We start from the raw sequence: 22,690 nt of genomic DNA on the forward strand, positions 1-22,690 counted from the left end.
TGCTATATTCAATATAGCAAAAGTTATTGCAAAATGTTATAGTTGGCGCAAACAGACCAACCAACCGACAGACCAACCAACCAACCAACAGACAGGGCAAAAAAAATATGTCCCCCACTACTATAGTGGGGGACATTAAAACGAGATATAATCGGGCTGTGAACATACTTTCATATAGGAAATAGTGAGGTATATTCAGGTTGAGAACATACTTTTATAGAGAAGATAGTGAGGTATGCAATCAGGCTGTGAACATACTTTCATAGAGAAGATAGTGAGGAATGAAATCAGGCTGTGAAAATATTTTCATACATAAGTCAGTGAGGAATAATCAGGTTGTGAACATACATTCATAGCGAAGATAGTGAGGTTTAATAAAACATACTTTCATAGCGAAGATAGTGAGGTATAGTCCGGTTGTGAACATTCTTTCATAGAGAAGATAGTGAGGAATGAAATCAGGCTGTGAACATACTTTCATGCAGGAAACAGTGAGGTATAATCAGGCTGTGAACATACTTTCATACAGGAGACAGTGAGGTATAATCAGGCTGTTAACATACTTTCATACAGGAGACAATGAGGAATAAAATCAAGCTGTGAATATTCATTCTTTAAATGAGATACTGTGGCATTAAATTAGGCTGTGAACGTACTTTCATATTGTATATAGTGAGGAATAAAATCGGGTTGTGAACATACTTTCATGTAGGAGAAAGTGAGGAATAAGATCAGGTTGTGAAAATATTTTATTGGAGTAGACAGTGAGGAATAAAATCAGGCTGTGAACATACTTTCCAGACAGCCCACGTTAGTTTGGTGCAAACTTCAACAATGTGCCGTTCAAAAAAATAAAACCAAAACTGAAAAGAGATTCATACCCCATCATATAGTCTGTTGGGTCTTGAAAGTGTTTAAATAACAAGTACTATCTTTGATTTGCTGTCTGGAAAGTTCATTCACAGACTGTGATTATTATATTAACGTGAATTTATTCAGAAGAAATTTATGATAAATGTTCCTTTAATTATACCTTATTTGTTTTATGCTTTCCGATGGTTTATAGAGAAATATCAGTGAATTAAAACTGATAATTCCCTGTTTCAAACAGTGACAATAAACAGTGAATATTATCGATAATTTTAATTGATTTCTGTAATTTTAATTGTTTTTCCAGTGGCAAAAATAATCATTTCTAAGCATAAAATAAAGAGAAATTTTGTTGGATTCGGTGTAATGTTGATTTGAATTCACTCCTGAATTAAAATCAATATTCCACCGAATCCAACAAATATCCTTTACATAATGCCCTAAAAACCTGTAATATAGGGCAATGTAAATACTTCTCCAAAGCAATACAAGGTCATCATGTAGGGATCATTGGATTTAAAAAAGTCATAAAACCATATACAATTTAATATTATTAGAAGAGGCTAAACAGGATTGAGGAACTTAAAAAAGTATATGTTTCCTGACAGAAGAAACTTATGATAACATATTAAAGATTCAAATGTTTTGCTAAGGTAATTAACTAATTACAATAAAAAAAATCATTCTTTATTTAAAAAACAGTTTAAGCACTGATGTAAATTAGTGACATGACTTCAAATCCCATTGATTAAATAATGATATGGAGACGAATACAAACAAACATAGTAATTGTGTACCTTGGATCATACCTAAGACAACAAATATTGCAATTTGCTCAGTGAAAAAAAGCTTGGACCATTTTTGGTGGGTATGACATAAATTTACTATTGTGGTGTTTTAAGTAACACAATATTTTCAAGCTGTTAACATACTTTCATACAGAGATAGTGAGGAATGAAATCAGGTTGTGAACATACTTTCATACAGGAGAGAGTGAGGTATGAAATCAGGCTGAGAACATACTTTTACACACGATACAGTAAGGCATGGAATCAGACTGAGAACATACTTTCATTTAGGAGAAAGTGAGGAATGAAATTATGCTGTGAACATACTTTCACACAGGGGATAGTGAGGAATGGAATCAGGCTGTGAACATAGTTTCATACAGCAGAAAGTGAGGTATGCAATCAGGCTGTGAACATATACAGCAGAAAGTGAGGTATGCAATCAGGCTATGAACACACTTTCATACAGGAGAAAATGAGGTATGGAATCAGGCTGAAAACATACTTTCATAAAGCAGAAAGTGAGGTATGAAATCAGGCTGAGAACATACTTTCACACAGGGGATAGTGAGGAATGGAATCAGGCTGAGAACATACTTTAATACAGGAGAAAGTGAGGAAAGAAATCAGGCTGTGAAAATACTTTCACACAGCAGAAAGTGAGGTATGAAATCAGGCTGTGAACATTCTTTTATACAGCAGAAAGTGAGGTATGAAATCAGACTGAGAACATACTTTCATACAGCAGAAAGTGAGGTATGAAATCAGACTGAGAACATACTTTCATACAGCAGAAAGTGAGGTATGAAATCAGACTGAGAACATACTTTCATACAGCAGAAAGTGAGGTATGAAATCAGGCTGTGAACATACTTTCACACAGGACAAAGTGAGGTATGGAATCAGGCTGTGAACATACTTTTATACAGGACAAAGTGAGGTATGGAATCAGACTGAGAACATACTTTCATACAGAAGAAAATGAGGTATGGAATCAGGCTGAAAACATACTTTCACACAGGGGATAGTGAGGAATGGAATCAGGCTGAGAACATACTTTAATACAGGAGAAAGTGAGGAATGAAATCAGGTTGTGAACATACTTTCATACAGGAAAAAGTGAGGAATGAAATCAGGCTGTGAACATACTTTCACACTGGGGATAGTGAGGAATGAAATCAGGCTGAGAACATACTGTCATACAGCAGAAAGTGAGGTATGAAATCAGGCTGTGAACATACTTTCACACAGGACAATGTGAGGTATGGAATCAGGCTGAGAACATAATTTCATACAGCAGAAAGTGAGGTATGGAATCAGGCTGAGAACATACTTTCATTCAGAACAAAGTGAGGTATGGAATCAGGCTGAGAACACACTTTCATACAGCAGAAAGTGAGGTATGAACTCAGGCTGTGAACATACTTTCACACAGGGGATAGTGAGGTATGGAATCAGGTTGAGAACATACTTTAATACAGGAGAAAGTAAGGAATGAAATCAGGTTGTGAATACACTTTCATTTGAAGATAGAAAGGAAAGAAATAAAGCTGTGAACATACTTTCATACAGGAGATAGTGAGGAATGAAATCAGGTTGTGGTATTACTTTCATTTTGGAGATAGTAAGGAACGAAATCAAGCTGTGAACATACTTTCATACATGAGACATTGAGGAATAAAATTAGTTTGTGAACATACTTTCATTTAGTAGATAGTAAGGAACAAAATCAAACAGTGAACATACTCTCAAACAGGAGACATTAAGGAATACAATCAGGTTGTGAACATACTTGCATAAAATCAGTCTTTGTAAATACTTTCATACAGGAGACAGTGAGGAATAAAATCAGGCTGTGAACATACTTTCCAGACACCCCTAGTTTAAGAATCGTTGAATAGTAATTCGAAAATTTCATAATTGTATTAATGATCATATGTATTTATGCAAGTAAGGCATTTAGACAGTTTATACACCAAACAAAATGCATAAAATACTGGTAATTTTTTAAAAGACAATTTTGAAGCCGTCCATAGTGTTCAACTGTTTTAAAATTGTGACAGTAGTTTCACAATGTTTAACACAGAAAAGCATGTGTCAATGGGACAAAGATGCCCCCACATTCCACTTTAATTTCAAATTTGACCTTTGACCTCTTGATCATTTATATAACAACATGGTTAATACATGCAACAGTTAGTTATATGATGCTTTTCAATCGTGCTTAGTGATTTCAGACGAATTTTCAAATCTGACATTTGAATTTATTGTGACCTTTTTCTTATGATGGTTTAAATTTGGGCGAATTTATCCTAAAACCAATCAATTTATGGCATAGGCATGACTGGGGCAGGTTTTTTCAGGCTGCTTTTTGGCAAAATTTGACCTTTGACCTCTAAGCGTGACATTGACTTTTAAGAAAGTGAGAAGGGTTTTATATTATCATGTTCTCTTAAGGTGGTATACATTTTGGCCAAGCTAATTTAAATCCATCATTATATGGCAAATTTATTAATGAGACAGAGATTTTAAATTTTTAATGCTATTTTATGGCCTAATTTGACCTTTTAGGTGGCCTTCAGCTTTGAGGAAGGAAGACAGGTGTTGCCCCCAACATATTGTTTCAAGTTATTTGCAAATCCATCTCTACATGGACAGTAATGGCTGAGACAGGATGGGACTCCTATCCTGACAGTAGAAACAACAAAAGTTAAATTTACGATTTTCACCGGACATTGTTTGTATGAGGTACCTTCATGAAGCTGACATTGAGCTCCTTGGCAGTGTACCCTCGCTCCAGATTCCTCCTAACATACAAGTCATAGTCCTTGATGATGCGGGCTATCACATCCGTTGTTGAGATACCCTCTGTACGCTGAGTCGTCAGAAACCTGCACAATCATACAGTAAACGTTATGTAAAGACACGTGTTGAATTGGCTACAAGAGTGATAAACATCCATTTTGCTTGGTTTTTGTTACAGCTTTTTTGTTTGACAAGAAAGATATGATTTTTTTCATAGCTAGAATGCCAGCAGTACTACACACTCTGAAATAGTTCGTCCCAGCATGATAGTAGATTTATTCCCACCCTTAAACAAAAGCAGCAGGCTGATTCCTATCATGGAGCAAAAAACCTGTATAATTTCCACTTAAAAGCCAAGAAGAAGACCTGTTCCAATCCTAGAGCAAATTGGTAGACTCATTTCCAGTTAAGAGCCAAGTAGCAGTCTATTTAGCATACTAGAACCATGTAGCAGTCTAGCAGTCAAGTAAGCATTCTAGAACCACTTAGCAATCTAATTAGCATACTAGAACCACATATCAGTCTAATTACCATACTTGAACCACATAGCAGTCTCATTAACATACAAGAGCCACGTAGCAGTCTCATAAGCATACTAGTACCACATGGCAGTCTCATTAGCATAATAGAACCACATAGCAGTCTAATTAGCATATTAAAACCACGTAGCTGTCACATTAGCATACTAGAAACACATAGCAGTCTCATTAGCATACTAGAACCACATATAGTCTCATAAGCATACTAGAACCACGTAGCAGTCTCATTAGCAAACTAGAAATACGTTGCAGTCTCATTAGCATACTAGAACCATGTAGCAGTCTCATAAGCAAACTAGAACCACGTTGCAGTCTCATTAGCATACTTGAACCATGTAGCAGTCTCATAAGCATACTAGAATCATGTAGCATTCTATTAGCTTACTAGAACCATGTAGCATTCTAATAAGCATACTAGAACCATGTAGCAGTCTCATTAGCACACTAGAACCACACAGCAGTCTCATTAGCATACTAGAACCACACAGCAGTCTTATTAGCATACTATGACCATGTAGCAGCCTAATTAGCATACTAGAACCATGAAGCAGTCTAATAAGCATACTAGAACCACCTAGCAGTCTCATTAGCATACTAAAACCACAAAGCAGTCTCATTAGCATACAAGAACCACACAGCAGTCTAATTAGCATACTAGAAACACTTAGCAGTCTTATTAGCATACTAGAAGCACTAAGCAGTCTTATTTGCATAATAGACCCAGGTAGCAGTCTCATAAGCATACTAGAATCATGTAGCAGTCTATTAGCTTACTAGAACCATGTAGCATTCTAATAAGCATACTAGAACCATGTAGCAGTCTCATCAGCATACTAGAACCACATAGCAGTCAAATTAGCATACTAGAACCACGTAGCAGTCTAATTAGCATACTAGAACCACATAGCAGTCTTATTAGCATACTAGAACCACATAAAAGTCTATTTAGCATACTAGAACCATGTAGCAATCTCATCAGCATACTAGAACCACTAAGCAGTCTTATTAACATACTAGAACCACTGAGCAGTCTTATTAGAATACTAGAACCACCTAGCAGTCGTATAAGCATACTAGAACCACGTTTCAGTCTAATTAGCAAACTTACACGACACAGCAGTCTAATTAGCATACTAGAACCACGTATAATTCTAATTAGCATACAATAGCCATTTAGAAGTCTCATTAGCATACTAGAAACCATGTAGCAGTGTAATTAGCATACAAGAATCATGTAGCAGTCTCATTAGCATAGTTGAACCATGTAGCATCTCATTAGCATACTAGAACCATATAGCAGTCTCATAACCATACTAGAACCATGTAGCAGTCTAATTAGCATACTATGACCATGCAGCAGTCTAATTAGCATACAAGAACCATTTAGAAGTTTCATAAGCATACTAGAAACCATGTAGCCGTGTAATTAACATACAAGAATCATGTAGCAGTCTCATGAGCTTAACTGAACCATGTAGCAGTCTAATTGCATATAAGAACCATTTAGAAGTCTCATTAGCATACTAGAACCATGTAGCAGTCTAATTAGCATACTATGACCATGGAGCAGTGTAATTAGCATACTAAAACCATGGAGCAGTCTCATTAGTATGCAAGAAACATGTAGCAGTCTAATTAGCATACTAGAACCACGTAACAGTCTTATTAGCATACTAGAACCATGTAGCAGTCTCACAACTATACAAGAACCATGTTGAAGTCTTATTAGCATACTAGAACCACACAGAAGTCTCATAAGTATACTAGATCTACATAGCAGTCTTATTAGCAAACTAGAACCACACAGAAGTCTTAGTAGTAAACTTGAACCACACAGAAGTCTTATTATCATACTAGAACCACACATCAGTATCATTAGCATACTAGAACCACATAGCAGTCTTATTAGCATACTCAAACCACATAGCAGTCTTATTAGCATACTAGAACCACACAGCAGTATTATTAGCATACTAGAACCACATAGCAGTCTTATTAGCAAACTAGAGCCACAAAGAAGTCTATTAGCATACTAGAACCACATACCAGTCTCATAAGCATACTAGAGCCACATAGCAGTCTTATTAGCATACTAGAACCATACTAGAACCATACTAGAACCACATACCAGTCTAATTAGCATACTAGAGCCATATTCTCATTAGCATAATAGAACCATGTGGCAGTCTAATAAGCATACTAGAACCATATAGCAGTCTCATTAGCATACTAGAACCACCTGCAGTCTCATTAGCATAATAGAACCACGTCACAGTCTCATAAGCATACAAGAACCCCGTAGCAGTCTAATTTGCAAACTAGAACCATGTTGCTGTCTAATTAGCATACTAGGACCATGTAACAGTCTAATTAGCATCCTAGAACCACATAGCAGTCTAAATAGCATACTAGAACCACAGAGCAGTCTTATTAGTATACTAGAACCATGTTGCAGTTTAATTAGTAAACTAGAATCTTGTAGAAGTCTCATAAGCATACTAGCTAGAACCACGTAGCAGGCTTATTCCAACCCTAGAGCAAAGAAGCACGCTTATTTCCATTTAAGAGCCAAATAGCAGGCTTATTCCCACCATACATCATAGTATTTGAGTCTGAATCACTCACTGGAAAATGACATAAACGGATCAAATGACTCATGCCCACAAATCCAACAGAGGTCAACTTTGTCCCTGAGCCCCTCATTCATTTGTTAAGTTCGATCTTTCAGGCATCACTATCTATCTAGCCATGGGGGGACATTGTATAAAGTAGTATTATTATTTTCTGTAAGCTGTGACAGAGATTCGGATGAATTACCCCTTAAATAAATGCAAGGTCATTTTAATTATTAGTCATTTATGTCTAACATGCCACATGAAAAAAGTAATGATTCTTATAATTCAATGTAACACATTAAGTATTCTTCTATTCCCAATCAATAGCTTGAACAAGCCATGCAGCTTATACGTACATGCCCCTGGCTTTGATCATGCTGTAAACATCCCCTGTAGTGGCAGCCCCTGCGGTGTATGGTATGTCATCATGGGCTACAAAGTCAATCTACAAACACACACAACAGAATCTGCAGCAATTATTAACTAGATTACAAAAGAGTGCCAAACTGTCACAAGATACCATGACCGATATTTGAACTTGACCTACATATCATCTAGACACAACTTCTGACCAAATTTGGTGAAGATTGGATGAAAACTACTTCAATTAGAGAGCAAACACCATGCTAAATGCTTGAAATGCACGAAGTGACCTCATGACCTAATTTTTGCCCTGGCATGACCCATATTTGAACTTGACCTAGATATCATTTAGACACAACTTCTGAACAAGTTTGGTGAAGATCCGATGAAAACTACTTCAATTAGAGAGCGGAGACCATGCTAAATCCTTGAAATGCATTAAGTGACCGCGTGACCTAGTTTTAGACCCATCATGACCCATATTCGAACTTGACCTAGATACTGTCTAGATACAACTTCTGACCAAGTTTGGTGAAGATTGGATGAAAACTATTTGAATAAGAGAGCGGACACTGCTGTGGACCCCGCCGCCTGCACGCATGCCCGCCCACCTGCCAAAGGTGAAACTATAATACGTCCTGTTTTTAACGGGCGGATAAAAAGGTTGTAATAAATTCTTACCAAATGTCAATTATTCATCATGTTTTGTAAATTACTATAAAGATAAACAAGGATTTCAGGTAAGAGATTGATGCTCTCACAATGCATCCCAATAGTATAAATGTATTGTATGTAGAATAATTATGAGAAGCTTCCGATTACAAACAAGGCAAACAATGTTCACTAAAATCTCATCTCAGCAGTATCAAAATGCCAATTATTGCAAAATATTGACAGTAGTAAAACCACATAAGAAAGCTTCCCATGAAGTTTAATTGAAATCTGGCAAGTGGTTTCTGAGAAAGATTTTCTTAAAGCATTATAAAATTAAATGCATTAATCAATGGTATTAAACTAGAGACAAACTGTCAAAGACACTTTCAAATTTATCTTCAGAAATGATTAAAAGGGAATTGTTTATCTGCCCCTTTACAGTAGTTCAGTTTTAATTCAATATATTCTTCAGGGAAAAAATTAAAACAAACAAGCAAATTTGTTGAATTGATATCCCCCGCCAATATACTCTGGACACAAAAGTGTTATATTTGACACTCAAAATAGCATTTTTTTTTCAGATACAAAGGGCCATAACTCCGTTATTATCAAATGGTGTACAATGCCATTTGGCGTGCATCATCCTAGTATCCATATATATACTCATACCAAGTTTCAATGAAATCCGTCAAAGCACTTCCAAGATATGGCTCCGGACGGACGGAAGGACGGACGGACAACGCCAAAACACTTTCCCTCCGCCGATGGCGGGGGATAACAAGACTATTGTCAAGTAATATGGTCCCCTACCGGTAAAACTACACCATTGTCAGAATTTTTTATATATTTTTTTATATTTGTTGCCATAGCAACCAGAATTTGTGACGTAGGAACAAAATAAAATGATGTGCATAATCTGCATATTGCCATCTGTCCATGTTTCAAGTTTCATGAAAAAATATTTAGAACTTTTTAAGTTATCGCAGGATCCAGAAAAGTATGACAGACTGACTGACTGACTGACAGACTGACTGACTGACATACTGACGGAAACACAGAGCGCAAACCGTAAGTCCCCCTCGGTTTCACCGGTAGGGGACAATTAATTGCATTCATATGCGACACATGTATTATGATTTTATGAATGATGCTGATATCTAATGATGCTCTGCATGATGCTGATATATTATGATAAACTAAACAATGTGGCTATCTTATGATACTCTTAAGGATGATGATATCTTATGATACGTATTATGATGATGATACCTTTTGACACTGATACTCTGAATGATGATGATATCGTATGATCTCTGAGGGATTATGATATCTTCTAATAATCTTAATGATGCTGATACTATGAATGATTATGATATCTTACCATACCCTAAATGGTGGTGATATTCGAATGATGTTGATATCTCATGATACTCTAAATGATGTTGATACCTTTTGATATTCTGAATTATGATGATACCTTATGATACTCTTAATGATGTTGATACCTTTTGATATTCTGAATGATGATGATACCTTATGATACTCTTAATGATGATGATACCTTTTGATATTCTGAATGATGGTGATACCTTATCATACTCTGAATGATGATGATATCTTACGGCCGCTGCGTGATTATGATATCTTATAATACTCTTTATGATGCTTATACATTATGATCTATTAACTGATATTTTATGATACCTCAATGATGCTGATACTCTTAATGATTCTGATACCTTATGATACTCTGAATGATGATGATATCTTATGGTCTCTGCATGATTCTGATATCTTATTATAATTTTTATGATGCTAATACAAATTTTTAAAATAAAATTCATTTTAATTATTAAATACTTACCTGTTATCGTATGCTTATACTTTCCAAGGGGAAATAACTCATCCGGAATTTAACTGGGAATCCGCCACCTCAATACCGTAACACAGGCCAGGTTAAACAATAGTGCAATGCAACCTAGCCAAAAATCGGTAACCAACCCTCAATATTCTTTCAATATATATACAAAAATATTAATCGAATAGCGGGGTGGGAGGTGGGACTTACCGATAACAGGTAAGTATTTAATAATTAAAATGAATTTTATTTAAAAAATTTGTTTTAATGTCATAAATACTGACCTGTTATCGTATGCTGATTTTGCAGCTGCGGTGGGAAGGTTCGTATATATTTTCCCAACACAGTAGAACCCATAAACAGGGTTATCAGGTAATTATATCAAGTAATCTTCGTTAAAACGGTATTAATTATGACTTCTCGGACAGAGTAATATGTCTATGTCGTAAAGAAGACACTACCGTTAGTGAAACCACAACAAGACCAAACATATACAAATTGTATTGTTGGCACTTCAGAAAACGAAGATAAAAAGATGACAAAGGTGGTCGGATTCCTCCAGTAAACAGCTTAGAGCACGTCAAAAAGTGGGGTGTGATTAATATATGCCCACAAAACAGACAGAGCTCTTAATTCATGCAGTCAGATCCTAAAAAGGAATGAATCCTTAGATAGGATAAGAGTAACTTTCCTTAGTCGAGCTCTAACCCCGAGAAATAGAAGCCGCAGACACATCTCCCCCCCCTTTTTGGGGGAAATGAAGAGTGTCTTTTGAGAACCTCGAATGGACTTCTGACTAACACTGCTGAGATAGAACTTCAAAGCCCTGATTGCCCAAAGAAGTTTATCCTCATCTTCATGACTACCAGTTTAAGAAAAAATTTGGAAACTTGAAGGTAAAAGCCATATAGAGGACTTGATATTAAGCAAGGAATCCTGGCTGACACAACAAAGTGAAAACGACAATAGATCCAACTGGAATTGGTCGTATTCAACAGAAAAAGCATGAATTTCACTTCTCCGTATGGTAAAAGCCATAATAAGAAGGAAAACCGTCTTAAAATTATATTGGAACTGTTAATAAGCCTGATGAAAAAGGTTCATAGGGAGCTCATTAAGCATCCCAACATGTAACACAAGTCAAAACCGCTTAAGAAGGTAAAGGAACGAAAAACATAGTGTTGACGTTCCATAGTTTGGATCAGTTCCAAAATAGGTAAGACAGCACAGAGTTGCGATGACTTACACAAAACAAGGTATACGAAAGCATAATCTCTATCCTTTTATGAAGAAAAGAACAAATTTCTTATCATCAAGAAAAAGATGAGAAAAACCTCTATGTATCTAGCAGAGTGATTAAGGTAATAACTATGCTCTCGAATACCCAGTAAAAATGAATTTCCATAGAACCTTTATACAGTTCTGATGGAATTATCCTTGCACAAGCAACAAGGATTGAAACTCTAACAGAAAAACGTTCTTCTGTAGAGATAACTAAAAGTTATTAATGGCCAGACATGTAGTGGCACATGTTTGGATCAGTAAAAATATGTCTCTCTGATATATGATATTTAACCTGTGAAGAAGTTTCCTGAAAATAATTGTACAGGAGACTTAAAAGGTCGTAGAACCATAATCCCATGGTTCATTAAGTATATTGCATGAAATTATGGCAAAAACTCAGTTATTGCAAAAACTCACCAAGAAGGCAAGATATTCCAGTTTATGTCAATGGACGAATGTATAACAATCGCACACCCTGTTGGATCGATTTCTGTGAACTGAATTATTGACGTTGTTCAGCGTACCGGTATACACTGCGATATACGATCGCATAACGCTAATTACTAGCGTTTGATGATAAACAACATTCTTTGATATACTATGTAAACCATGCAACTCCACTGCCGCGCATGCGCAATTACATTATTTGAACCAAACGGAAAAATAATTCGAAAGAAAGAACTGCAGGAAAAAACGTCCAACAGGGCGTTGAAACGACCTGGTATGAGTAAGACGATAGAGAAAATTTGTTGTTCTTGCAAATAACGAATAAGTTCCTGATTTCCAGTTACAAGGAGTGATAATATGATCACCTCCGTGTCTGTAAGTAAACCACGACAGATGTGTGATAGTTGAAACCATCACAAAGGAATCGTGAAAATGTGTTGTAAATGAAAAACAGCTAAAAAGAATTTTCGCTTTTCAAGATGTAGATGTGCAGGTGATATTCATTAGGATACCACATAATTGAGAAAATCAAGATACGTTGTTCTATGTGATCGTCCATAACCTTCTCTGCTCACATCTGTATAAGATGTAAGGAAGGTTGTGGTAGAATAAACTATATTCTTGCCAAGATAATCTTCTAGTCTAGACACCACTGAATAGTGGTAAATAATGACAAAAAGATGGAAATCTGTGTCATTGAATAATCCCGAGATTAATACAATTATCTTTAAAATAAAGCTGAAATGGATGTAAGAAAAGACGTCTCAGCAGAAGGACCGGTGACCGGACCGGTAAATACCGACCGGTGACCGGAACCATTTGTCAAGGATGAGTGGGCAAAGAAATCACGGCAAGCCGAACTTTCCTACTCCGAACACACTTGAAAATTGGTAGAATAGGACAGTGTTTAACACTTATAAGTTTATGACCTATCTACAGAATATAGCCTCTTCTTGAACCAATAACAAGCGCCTTTAAAATCCTGGATAATACAGGTCGCGAAGTCATCGATTTGCGAAGTACGGAAATATGATTGACAGTGGTACCTCCGGAACCGGAGGTGTGATGGCAGAAAAAGGTGAAAACCCTAGGAGTAACCTTAAGCGGGTCCACGCTTGCCGGTAGAATGCATGGAAGTCTTAAATTCTGACTTGATTAATCCATTTACTTCAAGACTTCTAACCGGGACGAATTCCGAAAGGAATACGACCAGTTATAGGAAGACGGCCTGTTATGGCCAGAAGTGTAATAGAAGAATAACTTTAAGATGAGGTCCCTCCAGATCCTAGGATCTAAGATCTGAGTTCAATAGGTCCTAAGCCATCTACAAGACTGTAGCCGCTATGCGGTCAATCTGATAGGCAATCCTATGTATCAGAACTCTTGTTGATTCCAGTAGCTTGAAAATATGCACTGTCGTAGGAGCAATAGAAAAGCAGAAGTCGATACAAAATGTCGTCTTGCTAATCCTGCTAGCGTCATTAATGTGTCCCAACTGTTCCGTGACACTGACTGCAAAGTCTGTAGCCGACAGGTAAAGGCGGTTAAAACAATTCGTCCTTCGGGTCTCAACATTAATTAATAGAGGTCAAATAGTAATGTTCGACCTCAATGCTAGTCTCCGAGCCCACTTCAGCCGATCTATCTGCAAGACCAGTAGTCTGCATGTAGCCGGTTGAGATAGAAGTACAAATAACAGATATAGCATGATTTGGTAACCATCGCCAGTAGAACATCAGTATTGAAAAACACAAAAAGTCATGTAGATTGTTGAATCCATAAAATATAGTATTCAATACTATCATAGCCAGGGGTATACAACTAGGTAATGTAGACGATACACGTGATACTAAAAATTGACCGATGAAAACACAGTGGAATACCGGTAATTGGTAACTGGTGACCGAACCGGACCGGTCAATGACCGGTAACTGTAGCCAGGTGAACGGACCAGTCATAATATGACCGGTGACGTTACCAGTTAAAGACCGAAAAATGGTGGAATCCATATGGTCTGATATCAATGTCAAGCACTGCTCGGTAAAGAAGATCGTGCCAAAAAAATTCCAATCTGATGGCGATGAGACATCACTTATTCTGACCGGTGATCAGTGATATGACCGATGAATGGTGACCGATGTCCGGTGATCGGGACCGGTATAATATAACTGCGTCAGAATGGAAATATCTGGTGCAGAAGAATGACCATCCACAAAGTCATCTGATAATGTTAACCGGAAAACAACGGTAAATTATCAGTATTAATAGGCATAAGTGTCATTGTAGTCGTAGTGGAGAAAAGAACAGCTTATCCCGAAGCCTGTAAGTTAAACAAACTAGTGTTCGTATACAACTACGGCTCGGTGACTGCAATATGTGTGGATGCCATAAGAAAAACCATCACACGTGGAATGGAGACATGATATTCCTAAAGGAATAAAATGGAGGAGGTCAATATGACCAGTAGGTTCATTAACGCCTACGTGAGAAGTGGCGACATCCATATAACTGCGATGCCGAAATATTGTTCGGCTACGCTGGAAATATTGTCTTCTACAATATTGTCTCCGTGAGCATTGACGTGATCGATTACGAGCGTATCAACGCCGAGAACTGCTCAATGAAAGAGAGGTATGTTCGATAACTATCCTGTTGTGCTGAATGAAGTCCGCTGATGTCTACGTGAAGGTTGACGACGTCCTCGTTTCCTGCGATGTCGAGATCTGGATCGGCTGAGATGTGGATCGGCTGCGATGAGACCGAGATCTTCTAGAATAACATCTCCGTGAGTGACGACGTGATCGCTTACGAGAGCCGCGACGATGAGAACTGCTCGACGAAGAAGAGCGTGTCCGATGTCTAATCCTTGATGAAGACGATGTATTCGATGACGAATATGAGTATAATTCAATGAAGAAGACAGAGTTCTTCTTCTTGACCGGTGATTGGTTTGTTATCGGTGGCAGGCCTAACTGATGACTGTTGACCAGTGACAGGACCGGTGATCAATGACCGGACCGGTGACATGACCGGACCGGACTGGTGATCAATGCCTGGACCGGTGACCGGACCGGTGACATGACCGTTGACCGGTGACATGACCGATGATCAATGACCGGACCAGACCGGTGATCAATGACCGGACGGGACCGGTGACCGGACCGGACCGGTGTCTGGACCGGCGGGTCAGACGTCGATCAATGGTCCGTGATCAACGTCCCCGGTGAGGTACCGGTCATATCATGACCAGTGTTGTCACCTGATAATGACCGTATGGCGGATGCCAAATGGTCCGGCATTGGTCCATGTCCTTGACCAATGCCATCGGGCAAAGACTGGCTGACGGGTGTCGCCATATGGTCTGATGTTGACCGACTGTCTAAGAGACTTAGCATAGTACAGTTGCCATCGTGCCCGATACCCGGTCACTGATACTGCAACTATCATCCATGATCTGCGAAGTCACCGGGTATTTATCCACTCTTGGTTCTGCGACCATCATGTAGTCGAATATATGAAAAACAAGAGCAAAGCATATTCAACCATAAACTGGTCACAGACCAGATTATCATACGGCACATAAAATCATTATTTGACCATAATGAAAATTATAATAATACTGCCGTACATGTAGATCATAAATTAAACAAAAGTTTAATTCAAAACAGATGAAAAATAAAATGACGATCATACGGAACGTTAAAATCATTATTGCACACAATGGCAAATGATAAACAATCTGTCAATAGAAGAACACACTTTGCACGATCTCGTAACACATTAGAAGAACATGCTTTGTACGTTCTAGCAATGTATTAGAAGAGCACGTTTTGCACGTGGTCGTTCGCGCCTGAAAACACCCAGCAGGGTAGAAAAAAACCATTGTTCGATAAAAACAAGCATGGCTCACCTTTTACAAATGAAACAAAATCCATTAAATCCACACAAATTAATCCGAATGAGAAATAAAAAGATAAATAACACTATTTATCTATTCAAAACCCCAATCAACCAAGTGAAAAACAATATTTTAATTCAGAGCCGTAAAAGACACGTATACACCTGGTTGATCCGGAAAGAATATTGAGGGTTGGTTACCGATTTTTGGCTAGGTTGCATTGCACTATGTTTAACCTGGCCTGTGTTACGGTATTGAGGTGGCGGATTCCCAGTTAAAATTCCGGATGAGTTATTTCCCCTTGGAAAGTATAAGCATACGATAACAGGTCAGTATTTATGACATTAAAACTATATGATCTATTAATAATTCTGATATTTTATGATACCTCAATGATGCTGATACTCTTTATGATGCTGATACCTTATGATAGGAGAGGAATTCGTCTGTGAGAGTCCATGGTGCGTCCCTGACGACCTCATCCACATATCTGCAGTGTCTCACAGCCTCATAGCGCTCCTCCTGGTTATTCACTGTGCGCCCCTTCTCCTTGTGGGTCAGCTGATCATTGCACACTGGGCCAGAGAGAGTGAGAGACCAACACTATATGAGCCGCGTTTTGAGAAAACAGGGCTTAATGCATGTACGTAGGCTAATCAGGGACGACACTTTCTGCTTTAATGGTATTTTAAAAGCTGAAAGTGTCGTCCCTGATTAGCCTGTGTGAACTGCACAGGCTAATCTGGGACGACACTTTACGCACATGCATTAAGCTCGACTAATTTAAACATGATATTCTAAGTAAACTGCATTAACAAATTTGGACTTCTGGAGACACTTGAGTCTATTTCGTTGGCTGGACCAGTACTTGCTTGGTGTCTTGAGAGTGAAGCCTGAGAATAATTCCTGAGTGAGGATGAACTACAAACAACCTTATCACAACATAATTACTACCCTCCTTGGACCTTTTTATGTGATGCCTTATCATTAGTATTATAGATTTATTGCTGACAAAAAAAAAGTAAAACCTCAATCTTGGACTGTTTATGTGTTTTATGTTTCCATTAAGCTTACTACATGTGGCTTTAATAACATAATATAGGGTGTGTATCTATACCAGAACTTACTTACTACATGAGGCTTTAATAACAGAATATGGGGTGTGTATCTATAACAGCACTTACTTACTACATGGGGCTTTAATAACAGAATATTGGGTGTGTATCTACACCAGAACTTACTTACTACATGAGGCTTTAATAACAGAATATGGGATGTGTATCTATACCAGCACTAACTTACAACATGAGGCTTTAATAACAGAATATGGGATGTGTATCTATACAAGAGCTTACTTACTACATGAGGCTTTAATAACAGAATATGGGGTGTGTATCTATAACAGCACTTACTTACTACATGAGGCTTAAATAACGGAATATGGGATGTGTATCTATACCAGCATTTACTTACTACATGAGGCTTTAATAACAGAATATGGGATGTGTATCTATACCAGAGCTTACTTACTACATGAGGCTTTAATAACAGAATATGGGATGTGTATCTATAACAGCACTTACTTACTACATGAGGCTTAAATAACAGAATATGGGATGTGTATCTATAACAGCATTTACTTACTACATGAGGCTTTAATAACAGAATATGGGGTGTGTATCTATAACAGCATTTACTTACTACATGAGGCTTAAATAACAGAATATGGGGTGTGTATCTATAACAGCATTTACTTACTACATGGGGCTTAAATAACAGAATATGGGATGTGTATCTATAACAGCATTTACTTACTACATGAGGCTTAAATAACAGAATATGGGATGTGTATCTATAACAGCACTTACTTACTACATGAGGCTTAAATAACAGAATATGGGATGTGTATCTATAACAGCACTTACTTACTACATGAGGCTTAAATAACAGAATATGGGGTGTGTATCTATAACAGCATTTACTTACTACATGAGGCTTAAATAACAGAATATGGGGTGTGTATCTATAACAGCATTTACTTACTACATGAGGCTTAAATAACAGAATATGGGGTGTGTATCTATAACAGCATTTACTTACTACATGAGGCTTAAATAACAGAATATGGGGTGTGTATCTATAACAGCATTTACTTACTACATGGGGCTTAAATAACAGAATATGGGATGTGTATCTATAACAGCATTTACTTACTACATGAGGCTTAAATAACAGAATATGGGATGTGTGTCTATAACAGCACTTACTTACTACATGAGGCTTAAATAACAGAATATGGGATGTGTATCTATAACAGCATTTACTTACTACATGAGGCTTAAATAACAGAATATGGGATGTGTATCTATAACAGCACTTACTTACTACATGAGGCTTAAATAACAGAATATGGGATGTGTATCTATAACAGCACTTACTTACTACATGAGGCTTAAATAACAGAATATGGGGTGTGTATCTATAACAGCATTTACTTACTACATGAGGCTTTAATAACAGAATATGGGATGTGTATCTATAACAGCACTTACTTACTACATGAGGCTTAAATAACAGAATATGGGATGTGTATCTATAACAGCACTTACTTACTACATGAGGCTTAAATAACAGAATATGGGATGTGTATCTATAACAGCACTTACTTACTACATGAGGCTTAAATAACAGAATATGGGATGTGTATCTATAACAGCATTTACTTACTCGGCTTTAATTACAAAATATCATGAGTAATTGTCTGAGAAAATGAGAAGACAATAAAACACAAACACAAACAATTCATTGAATTGATATCCCCCCCCCCCCCCCATTACAAAATTTTGTGACAGACAGACAACGCCTATTCTATATCCCTCGGCTTTTAGCCCGAGAGAATATCAAACAGGAACATGAAGGATTCAAATATACAACATTGAAGTTCCAACATATTTATATAAAAGTCATAAGTTTATAATACACTTAAAAAATAATATTTCCTAAGATCAAGAAGTTGTAAATGAATTTCCCCTGCATTTTACCTCCAACAATGAGGTAGGTGTTGGGACATGCTATTTTGGCCTGCATGAGTTGCCTGGCATGGCCTGAGTGGAACATGTCGTAGATACCGTCTGCATACACACGCACACGCCGCGGAGCTGAAACAGAATGTCAATACACTGTGCTATGTTACTGAGTCACTCAGTATATTAAAGTCTAGATATAAACTGTCAATCACTCAATTGCTATTACCTTAAAATGACATTAATAAGTTTAAAAAAAACACAAATACTCATAAAATTGTTTGTCAGAGGCACAACAAGCTCAATTATAAGGTTCTGTATATCATAAAGGTTTGTTTATCAATCAATACATACATCTCCCTGCCTTGGCATCATCTAGTTTGATTCTGATTTTGTAGTCACATGAGTCCCTCTCTATTCGAGCCTGGTCTTCATTCGAAAATGGGGCCGGTCCGCTACATGAATCCATGATCTGTGGAGTCACAACCTGAAATAAAACATGAAATATGAGCCCAAACCATGTGGTACTATGACCTGAAATAAACATGAAATGTGAGCCCAAACCATGTGGTACTATGACCTGAAATAAACATGAATTGTGAGCCCAAACCATGTGGTACTATGACCTGAAATAAACTTGAAATGTGAGCCCAAACCATGTGGTACTATGACCTGAAATAAACATGAAATGTGAGCCCAAACCATGTGGTACTATGACCTAAAACTAGAAATGGCGCGGCAGAGGCCGACGCGTATCCCCACGCCGCATGTTTGACCCAAGGGCGCCCCAGGGTTGATCATGGGGCCATGCATAGTTGAGATTGACTGTATTGTCATAAGAGAAGTTCAGTATCAATTAGAAGTGAATGGGTGTAAAAATAAAGAAGTTATAGTAAAAGGCAATTTTGGGAGGGTGTGGCCTATGTGGGCGGGGTGCCCCAGGGTTGGTAATGGGGCCATGCATAGTTGAGATTGACCGTATTGTCATAAGAGAGGTTCAGTATCAATTTGAAGTGAATCAGTGTATTAATGAAGAAATTATAGTAAAAGGCAATTTTGGGCGGGTGTGGTCTATGTGGGCGTGGCGCCCCAGGGTTGGCAACGGGGCCATGCATAGTTGAGTTTGACCGTTTTGTCATAAGAGAGGTTCAGTATCAATTTGAAGTGAATCAGTGTAGAAATGAAGAAGTTAATGTAAAATAACCTAATTTTTTTTTATAGTAAATGGATTTTTTGGTGGGTGTGGCCTATGTGGGCGGGCGCCCCAGGGTTGGGATTGGGGCCATGCATAGTTGAGATTGACCCTAATGTCATAACAAAAGTTCAGTATCAATTTGAAGTGAATCCGTGTAGAAATGAAAAAATTATAGTAAATGGAAATTTTTGGTGGGTGTGGCCTATGTGGGCGGGGCGCCCCAGGGTTGGGAATGGGGCCATGCATGGTTGAGATTGACCGTATTGTCATAGGTGAGGTCCAGTATCAATTTGAAGTGAATCGGTGTAGAAATAAAGAAGTAAATGTAAAATAACCTAAAAAAATGAGTGATAATTTCTGACGCGGCCCCACCCCAACCCCTATAACTTTTGACCCAGGGGTCAGATCAAAATTCCAAATAGTGCACCGTCGCACATATGCTCATAGCTACCATGTGTGTAAATTTCAAGGTTCTAGTGCTTTTAGTGTAGGAGGAGATAGTGGCCAGGACGGACGGACAGACGGACGGACAGACGGACGGACAGACGGACGGACGGACGGCGGAGATCACCACAATATCCCCACCTTTTTTTCAAAAAGCGTGGGGATAATAAAAATGAAATGTGAGCCCAAACCATGTGGTACTATGACCTGAAATAAACATGAACTTTGAGCCCAAACCATGTGGTACTATGACCTTAAATAAACATAAAATGTGAGCCCAAACCATGTGGTACTATGACCTGAAATAAACATGAAATGTGAGCCCAAACCATGTGGTACTTCGACCTGAAATAAAAATGTGAGCCCAACTGTGGTACTACCAGTAATACCTGCAATAAAACATGAAATACAAGCCCAAAACATGTGGTAATATGACCTGAATTAAAACATGCAATATGAACCAAACCATGTAGTTGTGTGACATGCAGTAATACAGGCAATATGAACCCTAATCCTGAGGTACATTGACCTGCAATAAAACATCACATATGAATCCAAACAGTGTGTTACAATAGCCTGCTAAAACACATGCTATATGAACACAAACCATGGGTAACTATGACCTAAAATAAAACATGAAATTTGAACCCATACAACTCCTTGTAATTATGACCTGCAATAATATATGCAATATGAACCCAAATAATTTGGTATAATGACCTACAATAATTTATGCAATATGATCCTAAATCATTTGATACTTTGACCTGAAATTAAACATGAAATGTGAACCGGAATACTGTTGTGTAACTACCAGCAAAACACATGCAATATGAAGCAAAACCATTTGGTTCTGTGTCCTAAAATAATACATGAAAAAATCTGAAACCCTGTGGTTTTATGACCTGTAATAAAACATCAATATGAGACCAAACCCTGAGGTACTTATACATGCAGCAGTAAAATGAACTGAATCCATGGTGCATTACAGTCAGACTTAAGGACAAAAACGATTCAATGTGGTACAAGGACCTGCAATTAAGCCTGTGTATGATCCCATTTACTTTTACATTAGGCAAGTTATACAAAAGAACAGACGATAATTGTCTGTTTTGAAAATATAAATCATATAAGTGCCTTTAGAGTACAGTGTATTCTAAACAGATATACAATTGCCTCAGTTATATAGAGAATACTAGGTCGGTGCCGAATAAAGCAAAGTTTATTTTGCGAGGCCTAGAAAATCTGAACCACGAGCCTTGGCGGGTGGTTCAGATTTTCGTGCCGAGCAAAATAAACTTTGCATAATTCGGCACCGACCTAGTATTAGATTTATCCCATTAATTTTCTTAGTCGTAAATTATTTCTTTAAAAATAGAATAGGAAAATCGAACTACACGGAAATCCCAAAGTTATTTTAAGCAAACATTGTTTCATTATTTTAATCGTGCCGAGCCTAATACATTACAAAAAGATCAGTAACTAACTGTTTTTCTGTTCATCATACCTCTACATCCCCAATTTTTAAAAAATAATGAAACAAGGGCTGTTTGTAAAACATGCATGCCCCCCATATGGGCTCTCCGTTGTAGTGACAGCCATTGTGTGAATATGTTTTTTGTCACTGTGACCTTGACTTTTGACCTAGTGACCTGAAAATCAATAGGGGTCATCTGCCAGTCATGATCAATGTACCTATGAAGTTTCATGATCCTAGCCATAAGCGTTCTTGAGTTATCATCCGGAAACCATTTTACTATTTCGGGTCACCATGACCTTGACCTTTGACATAGTGACCTGAAAATCAACAGGGGTCATCTGCGAGTCATGATCAATCTACCTATCAAGTTTCATGATCCTAGGAATAAGCGTTCTTGAGTTATAATCCGGAAACCATTTTACTATTC

The 22,690-nt window shown here is 37.6% G+C and overlaps 1 protein-coding gene across 6 annotated transcripts in view; it reads right to left on the reverse strand.

The window, feature by feature from the left end:
• Window positions 1-22,690, reverse strand: part of LOC127834588 (choline-phosphate cytidylyltransferase A-like) — a 57,067-nt gene that overhangs the window by 9,055 nt on the left and 25,322 nt on the right. For 5 of the 6 annotated variants that reach the window (XM_052360586.1, XM_052360585.1, XM_052360588.1 and 2 more), the window contains 6 exons: window positions 19,499-19,631; window positions 19,163-19,279; window positions 16,545-16,696; window positions 7,974-8,062; window positions 4,411-4,549; window positions 795-863 (listed from right to left, as the gene is read on the reverse strand). In XM_052360586.1, the coding sequence (XP_052216546.1) occupies window positions 795-863; window positions 4,411-4,549; window positions 7,974-8,062; window positions 16,545-16,696; window positions 19,163-19,279; window positions 19,499-19,631 (699 nt within the window). The remainder of the gene's footprint in view (window positions 1-794; window positions 864-4,410; window positions 4,550-7,973; window positions 8,063-16,544; window positions 16,697-19,162; window positions 19,280-19,498; window positions 19,632-22,690) is intronic. The other variant, XM_052360591.1, reaches the window with a different exon arrangement.

The sequence above is a fragment of the Dreissena polymorpha genome, chromosome 6 (assembly GCF_020536995.1).
Source record: "Dreissena polymorpha isolate Duluth1 chromosome 6, UMN_Dpol_1.0, whole genome shotgun sequence".
Classification (NCBI taxonomy): Eukaryota; Metazoa; Mollusca; class Bivalvia; order Myida; family Dreissenidae; genus Dreissena; species Dreissena polymorpha.